This window comes from Cheilinus undulatus, linkage group 15 (assembly GCF_018320785.1).
Source record: "Cheilinus undulatus linkage group 15, ASM1832078v1, whole genome shotgun sequence".
NCBI classification, from domain to species: Eukaryota; Metazoa; Chordata; class Actinopteri; order Labriformes; family Labridae; genus Cheilinus; species Cheilinus undulatus.
Window position 1 is genome coordinate 43,257,319 of NC_054879.1, and position 11,114 is coordinate 43,268,432.

The following is an 11,114-nucleotide window of genomic DNA, read 5'->3' on the forward strand; positions in this document are numbered from 1 at the left end:
AAAAGTTTTCTGTGATATTTTCTCCTTTGGTGCATTTCCGTGGCAGCGTTACAGCGCCGCGTACAGGCTTGGCCTATGCACTACAGCGTTTTCAGGTGTTTCAGTGGTCCGGATATTTCCTGTAACGGTCCCGTCTTTACGGAAAACTTTCTCAAAATGAACCATCAATACATCGTTTTCGTTTCCGTGTGGACGGGTGGTCCCCGCTCCTACCAGAGGATGTGAAGCAGCTCTACGGAGACCATGACATGAGATGACCCAAGACCACAACGAGAGCCAGGTACGAACGATGTTTTCCCAGTTAGAGGATGAGAAAGCCTGAGAGGAACAGCTCTACCTGAAGTCCTAAGACTTGTTTACAGGCTCGAGCTTAGCTGAAGCATACGGCAAAAGTTAACAGCTAACTTGAAATCGCACTTCGATATTTTATTAAATTCTTTTCATGGGTGCCGCTGACGCTGCGTTGGTTGAACCGGGTAATTGTCATATGGCCACAGCAGTGACATTGTAAATATTTAACAATATTTGACAATGTTACAACGCGTTGGCTGGTAACCCGAGTTAGCCTCCAATGCTAACTGTATACGCTCTTCTTCTACTACTGAAAGTAGGCCGCACCGCAAAAGCACGTAACATTAGCGACCCCTATAGGGAACACGGCTGTGAAAACATCACTAAATATGTCCAGAGTTGACTGGTCGACTAAAACTTTATTGAGTTTTTTTGATGAGGAAGAGTAGACTGTGGATATCCAAAAATATATCTTAGTCTTGATGATAATTCTCCACATGTGCCTGTAAGGTATGTCAGTATTTTCATCAGTCTATATCAAATCAATTAAAGTATTGATAGTCCATCAATATGGATGTTTTACATTCATATTAGTTTTACATTTCGACTGATCAAGTAAGTATAAATAAAATGTCTTACCTTAAGATTAAGACTGAAATTATGGACTTTTTAAATTAAGCTTGACCTTTTAAAAGTTTTTGTGACTTAAACTACAATTGTAAAACATTACTAAAACTAATGGACTTTTAGAGTTAAGGACTAACACTGGTTTAAAATAGCTGCTAAGGTTAACAATGTTAATTACACCTTTTTTAATTTCCCCACCTACCCTTTTTAAGTTCCTCCAGAAAGTTTGATAGAATCTCAGTTTGATTGTAATACTACACAACTGTGCCCTGGATTTTTTTTTCAGTTCTCCACTGAAGCATGTGATAGTTAAATAGCATGAAATACAAAACTGAAACTGTTTTTTGCTGTAGTGTTAAAAAACACAGGTGATATCAAAATGTAATACTCCTGTTTTTCAGGATTGTATCTCTTTTCTAATATTAAATTTTTGGGAATTTTTAGTGGATATGACTATCAGCATGAGATATAACCAACACAGCAGCAGACAAGGTAATGATAGTGTCAAACATTGAACCCAGTGATTTTCTTTTTATTCTTTTTTTTTTTTTGCCACTTATAATCAATTTGTACTGATTTGAGCCCATTATGCCACCTCTTTTATGTCAATTCTTGCCCATTTTTACCACTCTTATGTAATTTTTGCCACTTATATCCTGCCTTTTTGCAATTTTTGCCCCTTATTTGCCATTTTTTGTGCCACTTTTTTACCCATTTAAGCTGCCTTTTGCCAATAAATGCCACTTTTTCCTGTTTTGCCATTCAGCTCATTTTTCCAACCTTTTTGCTGATTTGTGCCCATAATATGTTATTTTTCCCTATTATTTTCAATTTTTTTGCCACATTTTTGCTGCTCTTTGACCATTTTTGCCACCTGTAACTCATTTTTGTCCCTTTTCACCCATTTTAACCACTTTTTGACCGTTGTAGCCCCCGTGAATCTGTTTTTATTGCCACTTCAACCCATTTTTGCCACTTTTCACCACTTAGATTGTGGCTCTTGCAAATGTATTTTTCAACAATTTGGCTCATTTGTTGAGGAGGGTTGAGTAACACTGATCTAAATAATTATTGAATGCTTTTTATCATCTCCTTAATCTCAACTGAATTTCTGAGTTTTGTATAGGGCTGGGCAATTAATCGGAAATTAGATTAAATTGCAATATGGCCTGCTGCAATTCTTTAACCTGAAATTTGTGTCAAAATACCAGTCTGAAACTGTTTTTGCAGCAGAGATGTTATACACTACATATGCAATCATTCTAGTGGCATATTTTTAGAATAATGTACAAAAAATCCCATTTGCTTCATTTTTGTATGTTTTCCTTATTAAATATGAGAATTATATTTTTAAAAAATCCTTTTAATACAAAAGTTCATATCTGATTTGTAAAATGAGTCAAAATCATAACAGTTGGATTTTTTTTTTCACAATTGTCAATATGTAATATATATCTAATGTCAAATCTAATACTGTGTTGGCTATAGTAGAATGAATTATTGCTTGTTTTGTTGGAAAATTCATGAGACTAGGAACTTGAGAAATAATCACATATTTAATCGCAATCCCAATATTGGGTAAAAAATTAACTGTTAGATTATTTTCCCAAATCGTTCAGCCCAAGGCTTGTATGATATTAATGATTCAGAACGCAGTATTATATTGCAAGAAGGGGACATTTTTGTTAGTATTAATCAGATATAGCTCCCCTAAGTCCACTAAGCTGTATTCAGCTCTTCTTTTCTTTTTTCTAGAATAAATGCATCACATGTGGAGCTCCTCTGGAGCCAAACTGGCTAAAGTTTTCACCAGATTATCTTGGAGACTAAAGAGCACAGGAGGAAGACCTTCAGCTCCCCTGGGTTCTCGGATACTGACCAATCCTGATGACATCTTTAAGCACAACATGTGGTCAGTGGTGTACACATCTTTTAACATTTTATCAACAAATTTAGAATAAAAGAGCAGGTACGCCGTCTTTTATACTAAAATATATAATGAATCTACATGCTAAAGATTTGACTTTTCCTCTGCTCTTTTATTGCTCTATTTATCAGGGATCATGTACAATGGACTGAAGAGGATGAGGAAAATGCACGGCAGAAGACAGAAGAAAACTCCTGTGTACAAATTCCTTTAACAGAACAAGGCAAGGCACACGTGAGAAAAGAATATTCAAAGTTGGATTTTCTTATTTACATGGAAAACACGCTCAGATTAGATGTCCCTGAATCTGACCCACACAGGTAAATTTACAACAGAAGCCTCTCGCTACTGGGACAAGTTTTATGGGACGCACCAGGATAAGTTCTTCAAAGATCGCAAGTGGCTGTTTTTAGAATTCCCAGAGCTACTACCTCCAGGTGCAAAAGGCGAGACGACAAACACCTGTTTTGATGATCATCAGGCGCCTTTCCCACATACCTCTGGATCCAGCTCAGATGCAGAGAGCAGGCAGCAGCAGTACAAAACAAACCACAACACAACAGAAGCCTCAGATCATCAGGGATCTTGTCAGGGGACAGCTGTAGAAAACAATGAGACTGCGTTCCCTGGCCAGCATGCATCTTTCAGGATTTTAGAAGTATGAAAAACTGTTCACAAGCATTCATGTTTTTTTTATTTATCACCCTAATGCAGACTTTTACATAACTGATTGCAAACTGTGAGTTGCTGTGTATTAAGTGTTGGAGAAAAAAGCTTAAACAAAATTACATTACTTAGATTTGCTCTGCAGGTATATCAATAAAATATGTTTTGTCTTTCCAGGTTGGATGTGGGGTTGGTAACAGTGTATTTCCCATTGTTAATTCCATAAAGTGAGTATACACTTCACATATATACATGCATTCATTTAGAATCAACCATTCCAGTGGCACCCATATCAATCATACATCAGGTTTTCCATCAGGTTTTCAGTGCAGCCACTGCAAATGCACCCAACACATGCTAATGAGATCCAGTATTTGTAACCCTTTTGTGTTTATTGATAAGATTTATTCAGAGATATTTTATGACATCATCCAGCCATACATCATTATAACATGACATGATTCTGCAGATGTACCCACACTGGATGTCAGATGTTCATGTTCTCTTATTCTAGAATGATAATCTTCTGTTCCTGCAGTTTTCTGTCCGTTTGTTATCCTTGGAGTGCAGAGATGGCATCTGTTAATTTTTTTGTTTGTAAAACTTCCCCATCTTTTTCAAAAACATCAAATGATCAATTAAGGATTTACAGTGCATTTACAAAGTATTCAGACCCCCTACACTTTTTCATTTTTTTATGTTACAGTAAAGAAATTTCATTTTTATTCTCATTAATCTGCACTCAGAAACCATTATGGTATAGCTTGGAATAAAGTTCCGCCCTCCTCTCAGCTGGCGGCTGGTGGCTGAGAGGAGGGTCACAGCCACATCCATGTCCTGGGAGGGGTGTGGTCAGGGGCAGTGTCAGACCACTCATTAACATTTAAAGCCACAGTCACAGAAACAGCTCGTTCTGAGCAGGGTTGAAACAGAGGGGTTGCTAGACATGCAAAAATCCAATACTGGAGTATTTTTTTCAGCAACAAACTTCATAGGTATGTTTTGGGAATCTCTGAGACCAACAAGAGTTTGTCTAAAAGGGTTAAAATATGTGACCTTTAAAATAAAAAAGTTAACGTGTCTGAATGCACTCTATGTTTGGCTTCTACTAAACATGAAATCCAAGCTGAAATGCAGCACAACCTGCTCTTTTTATCTATTGTCTTTCATCACACAGTGGTTTGCTAAAGTTTTGTTGTGTTTACAGAGGTGCCGATGCATTCTTATACTGTTGCGATTTCTCCTCATGTGCCATTCAGCTGGTCAAGGTGAGCATCATATTCCAGGGTTAATACATTTATTCTTCAAATATTAAATCCATATGTGATGCTTTCAGGTGATATATTTGTGCAGAACATGATAAATACTGTCAATAATTTAGGCTTGGGAAGTACTGGTGGGAATACTGTTGTGATGGGAATTTATTTTTGGTAAAATGTTTACGAGTTATTCCTTAACACACTAAAACAAACAAGGCAGGTGTTTCTTATTATTATCAAAAGAGGATCTCAGTCAAATTAATCAAATTCATCTGCAGATATTTTGAAACTCTGAACTTTAAATATTGCAGTGGCAAGTCAGCTTTATAGCTTTGAATGGAAATATACAGACCTAATATTAATTTAAAGTCTTTATTACTTAACACACTTATTGTTACAATTATTTGATTAAAAAAAGGTAAGTTACAGTTTTGTCTAAAAACAAGATAGGATATAAAATCTATTGCGGCAGTACAACACCAGAGTTGCATTACTAAAACTTTAAGGATCGGTGTCAATTTCCTTAATTTTGGGGGATCAGCAATTAGCCGATACTTTCATATGAAATCGATCTTATCCACCGATGTTATCTACCTCTACCTGCTAAAATGTGAAAAATGAAAGACTTTAGGAACTGATATATTTAGTAGTTTGGACAGCAAGCTCTAAACTTTTCATTTATATTTGTGAGAACTACATCATGTGCAGTTAAAACAACAAGTTTGTATTGTTTCACAGGTATTTTTCAATGGTTTTTAATAAAATAAGATTGGAACATTGAAGGTGTATGCTGTCAGTTATAAAAAAAAAAAAAAAAAATCTGTATCGGCCAAAATCGGAATCGGCACGTCAGACTTTTTAAAGATCGGTGATCGGTCAGAAAATTGCAATTGGTGCACCCCTACTAAAACTGCACACTAAACCACATCTGTATCAAAGTATCTACCTGGACTCTGTTTTTCTTTTGATAGGACCATCCAGACTATGATGAGTCCACCTGCCACGCCTTTGTCCATGATGTTTGTGAGGAGACAGCCTCCTTTCCCTTTCCTCCTCACAGCTTGGATGTTATTATGACTGTCTTTGTCCTCTCCTCCATTCATCCTCAGCGGTACGTGAAGGTTAATAGACGATAAAAGGTCTGATGTTATTCCTCACCTTAGCCTCCACAATCTCCTTCATTCATTTCAGTCAAAAGCAGCTGTACTGGTTCACCCTGCAGATTATTTCGTACTCACTACTGGGATGACTCCCAGCAAGAACCAGGAGGCCCTTTTTAACAGCTTTACCCTCGTTGTGGGAAATTCATCCATATAACAGAAATGGTGCTTTACAGCCTAGTGAACACACTTTGTGGAGTGTAGCTTTTTATTAAATGGGGTTCATATTTCTTTTAAGCAATTGAAGTGTGTAGAGGTAAGCAGCACGTCTCTGCCACTGCATAGCTTGGAAATGCCTCGTGGGGCAACATTTATGGAGGGTTAGAGGCCGGGATGGATAGAGTGCATTACAGGGAGCCTGGGCAGCAGAATGGCAGAATAACGGTGGTGCACGTGTAATCAGCATATTTGAGATGCAGCTTGCAATAGAAGTACACGCTTCCTTATGCTACTGTGTTTGTTAATCACGTGTCTTTCATGGCAGCTCTGTCATTGGGTAGATCATGGACTGATAAAACCATAAAGATTATTAATTTTCTGACTCTGAGAACTGCTGGAAATATTTGAGGTAAAGCAAATACTACACTCAAAATAAATCTAACATTGGATATATTTTTTTGAGAATTGTACCCATTTTATCGTTAGATTTTTACATATTGTGGCTCTAACGACCCTGTAAAGTGAAAATGAATCTGTTTTTAGGTTTACTGCATGACAGGTCACTGTGTTATGAAACCCTAAATAAAATTTCTGTCAACTTAAAAATCTCAAAGTTTATGAAATCAAGCTTCAAAATCATGAAAAATGAGGCAGTAAAATCTGCTCCAGGATGGTGTGAGTGTGTCTGTTGGATGAGCTGAAGCCACGTCCACTCAGGAGAAATACAATCCTCTCAGATTTAAAAAATGTTACATTCTGGATTTTGACCTTATGATAGGAAAGAGGTGAAAAACTTTCAAACAGTCTAAATCCAGAATTCAGTCACATGTAGATCTCAGTTTTATCACACAAGCAAAGCCAAAGCTGTAAAGACTGTTTAACGAATATATTGTATGTAGTTTATAAGGGCTGCAAGGCGGCGTAGAGGTTAGCACTGCTGCCTCATAGCAATGAGGTCCCTGGTTCACTTCCTGGCCATGACCTTTCTATTTGTAGTTTGCATGTTCTTCCCATGCATGCGTGGGTTCTCTCCGGGTACTCCAGCTTCCTCCCACCACCAAAAAAAAAATGCTCATTAGGTTAACTGGTGACTCTAAATTGGCCGTAGGTGTAAACGTAAGTGTCCTGGTTGTCTTGTCTCTACATGTCATTCCTACAATTGACTGGTGACCAGTCCAGGGTTTACCCTGCCTCTCGCCCAATGACAGCTTGGACAGACCCCCAATAAGCATTATAGAAAGTTAATGGATATAGTTTTGAGACAACGGAATTGAAAAGTCACAAAATCTCACGAATCAGGCCAAAATTTAAAGTTATCTAGGAACTATTTTCAGTTAGTAAACTGTTAGAATAACTAAATATAGTAACATACTTTAAGTTTTAGGCTGCAGCAGCAATGCCTTACACAAAGAGCTTAGCTTACAATGCTGGAGTCTACGATGAATGCATTCCATGTTGCCCCTATCTGTTAGTGACTGTAAATCATCAGTGGCTTCAGTCTTCTGTTGCAACATTATTTTTCTGTTTCACTGACAGAATTCAGGGCGTAGTCAATCGTCTTTCCTTGTACCTCAAACATGGGGGGCTGTTCCTCTTCCGTGACTATGGGAGGTATGACTTCTCACAGCTCAGGTTTAAGAAGGGTGAGTAAAGTACACATGAATCCATGATTTTATCTTTGTATGATAATTTGTTGTCACTCTTAATTGTTTGTGCTGCTGTGTTCTTTGTCAGAATAAAAAACGATTAAATGTCTCTTCATCAGGACGGTGCTTATCAGAGAATTTCTACACGCGTGGAGATGGAACCTGTGTGTACTTTTTTACTAAAGGTGATTCTGAGACATCTGATCTGTATTTTCTTCCACAGCCAGAAAATAATTTCCTACAGGTCCATAGCTTCTCTTTAAAAAAAACTTGGGTTATGTCTTTGGTATTTGCAATAACAGGGTTTCAGGATGTTTTTATGTGTTGAGTTTTATTATTAAGTTACAATGGAGGAACAAGCTAGAATTTTATATTCAATTCTTGTCATTTTAGACCAATAAATACATATGAAATTATTTTTATTGTTTCAGATGAGGTTCATGATTTATTTTCCAAAGCTGGACTGGAGGAAATTCAGAATCTGGAGGACAGACGCCTGCAAGTAAACAGAGGAAAGAGAGTGGCGATGCATCGTGTTTGGATGCAGAGCAAGTACAGGAAATGGCGCCCTAATCCCCCTTATCATCTTAACAGCTGACCATGTACAGTCTATTTTTAAGCCATGGGACATTTTATGCTTGCTTTTTATTTATTTGTGCATTTAATTTATAAAAAATGTTTATGTACAATACAACAAACATGTTACGTACAACTGACACTATGCAATAAACATACAACACATGTATTCAAACAAACTTGTAGTGTGACTTTATATAAAAATCAAATGAATACATTACACAGTTCTATGTGTTCCAGAGTGAACATGGGTTATGGAAAACTGTTGATCTTTATTAGAACTGCCCCCTTATTTTCAGGTTTCATATTTTTAAATAAAGGACCAGATTTACATTTTTTTCCTCTATTTAGTTAAATTATGAATAACACTGGGAAAATTCTCTGCTCCAAGACAAAGTCCTGCATTAAATACATTTTTGCAAAAGCACCATTGTAAACCGAAATATTCAATATTACTTATTAAAGCAGATAGAAAATAGTTCTTGTTGCCTGTTTCAAAATGTAGATCCCCTCTTCTTGAATTGGTATGAGCCTATATTTTTGTAATAATAACATTGTGGGTAGGTGCAGGGGTGTAGCTAGGGATTTTAGGTTCCCAGAAAGAATATGACTCAGGCCCCCCTTAACCGGCTAGCCAAGCAACAACTGGTGCGTCATTTTTACAAATATCTTATGTGTTTTAATGTTTTTAATATTCTTACTATGGTTAATTTAAATTCACTTGCATTATTTTGAGGTGCTGGACTACACCATTTTGGACATTTTTTAAGGAAGGAGCAGAGCCTACCCAGTGTTGTATTCAACTCTGACACAATTTTGAGTCTGTTGACCGATTCATTTAGTCACTTTTTATTCAGTAATGACAGAAATCATTGAGAAAAAAGGAATAAAAACACACTTTTCATTGCAGACTTCCCTCCCTACTGTGGGCCCAGGTAATAAATAACCTTTTTACCTCCTGTGCTGTGCCCATGGGTTGGTGCATTGGACTAGGACAGTAGGGAAAATGTGCATAGCCATGCTAAGACCTGCAACAGTTTTTTCAGTCTGCACTTAAGCATTGTTAATTTTTACAGCTTTTTTTAGTTTTTGTCTTAGTCTTTTGATTACATGTCTTTTAGTTTCAGTCACATTTTAGTCATTTCTGCACTTTTTAGTTTTAGTCAACAAAAACTCAAAACATTTTAGTCCATAAAAAGTCCTCACATTTTAGTCTTTTTTTCCATGCATTTATTCTCTTGCCTGAATCTGGAACCAAGTCATAGTAGTGTGTTCTATACACCCTGTCAAATCTCAGGTCCCTGTTTTCTACTGCTGAAAGGCAGAAGAGATACAGATGCAATGTTTTTTTTTGACAGATTTACCCACAGTGGAGAAAATCATGGATTTTTAATATCCGACAAAAACTGACTTACATTTCAGTCTAAACTTACTTTTTGTCAGTTTCAATCATCACAGATCTCTTTTTGGCTAGTCTTAGTCTAGTTGTCTTCATGGATAAAAAGGCTGTTGTCAAACATTTTTAGTCATAGTTTTAGTTGAAGAAATTAACACTGCTCTAAAGCTGGAGTCAGGCCCAAGAGCCAAATGTTAACTGTGGGGCTAGCGCTAAAGCTACAGATCCAACAAGCCCATGTATGATGGCATCTCAGGAGGGCCGTTAACAGGGACTTAAAGGGGCCCATTTATGGGCAAGCCATGTGTAGATCTATTGGTAGATTTGAAAGATTTTGGACTTTCCCCTAAATAAAAGAATATCTTATCTTGAAGGTAAATGTGAAGGTTTTTTTTTTTTTTTACCTGGGAGTGTTTGATTATCATAATTTGTGTACTTTTTTGAGCGAGTGTTGGTGCTTTATACCTTTCAGTAGTTTACAATAATGGACATATTTTTATATCCAATTATTATGTTTGTGATGCAGCTGTCCATTTGTAAACCCTGCACTGTGACAACAAACATCGAGTCCCACATAATATAGTAACAAGTTTCACAGCTTTTTTGAGTTAAGGGGCCCTTGCTCATAGGGAAACATGCTGAGTTGGCCGAACTAAAAATAGCTGCTCTAACTATTTAGGTGGAGCCTCGAAAATGTTGGCACAACTTGAATCTGTATGTTCATTTGGTATATGTCTTACATAATTTAAGAAATTCAGAATAATGTGTTGTTCCCATTAAGTTATCAAAAGTGCACTAAAAAATCATAATTTGGTCACTCAGCAGTAAACAAGTTTTTTTTAACAGTGTCAAGTTTCTTGAAATGCATATTCCAGTTTATAAATGATGTTTCAATTAATACATTTCATTTCCTCAACCCTTGAAGGAAAATTACACAACACCCCCATTCCCCTCAATTCAGTCCCTGATAGAAAAAAAAAAATAGAAATTCAGAATCACCAGGGATGAGATAGGTTGTTTACACTGAACAGAGGAGTTTTTAAGAAGCATTAAAAATAATAAACGAAATAGTTTTGATTTTTTTATGATTGTTTTGATAAGTCAAAGTCTAAAGGTTACACATCTCATAAGTTAATAATGACGCACAACATTATGAAATGGGTCAAATTTACGTCATTCATTCACATACGACACTTGTAAACGACTAACCATATGGCATATCAATGGTTTGATACATTAAATCAAAATTGCACATTAAAGTTTGATTTTTATAAGTTAATATATATCATGACTTTGTTTTTGTCAAACGTTTTGTCGCCAAACTTTCGATCAATGATGAGTTTATGTCTTTAAAGCAAAGAGTCGAATGACTTTAATATTACTTTATAGGTTTAATTATCTTTATCA

At 36.4% G+C, this 11,114-nt stretch overlaps 1 protein-coding gene across 1 annotated transcript; it reads left to right on the plus strand.

Annotated features, from left to right (window-relative positions):
- Positions 1-97: 97 nt before the first annotated feature.
- mettl8 (methyltransferase like 8) lies at positions 98-8,480 on the plus strand. The gene is made up of 10 exons (XM_041807260.1): positions 98-280; positions 2,674-2,830; positions 2,977-3,068; positions 3,166-3,503; positions 3,689-3,738; positions 4,719-4,779; positions 5,742-5,881; positions 7,626-7,732; positions 7,855-7,920; positions 8,167-8,480. Exons 2-10 carry the CDS (start codon positions 2,679-2,681, stop codon positions 8,331-8,333), a joined length of 1,173 nt encoding a protein of 390 aa, XP_041663194.1. The 5' UTR covers positions 98-280; positions 2,674-2,678; the 3' UTR covers positions 8,334-8,480.
- Positions 8,481-11,114: the final 2,634 nt, after the last annotated feature.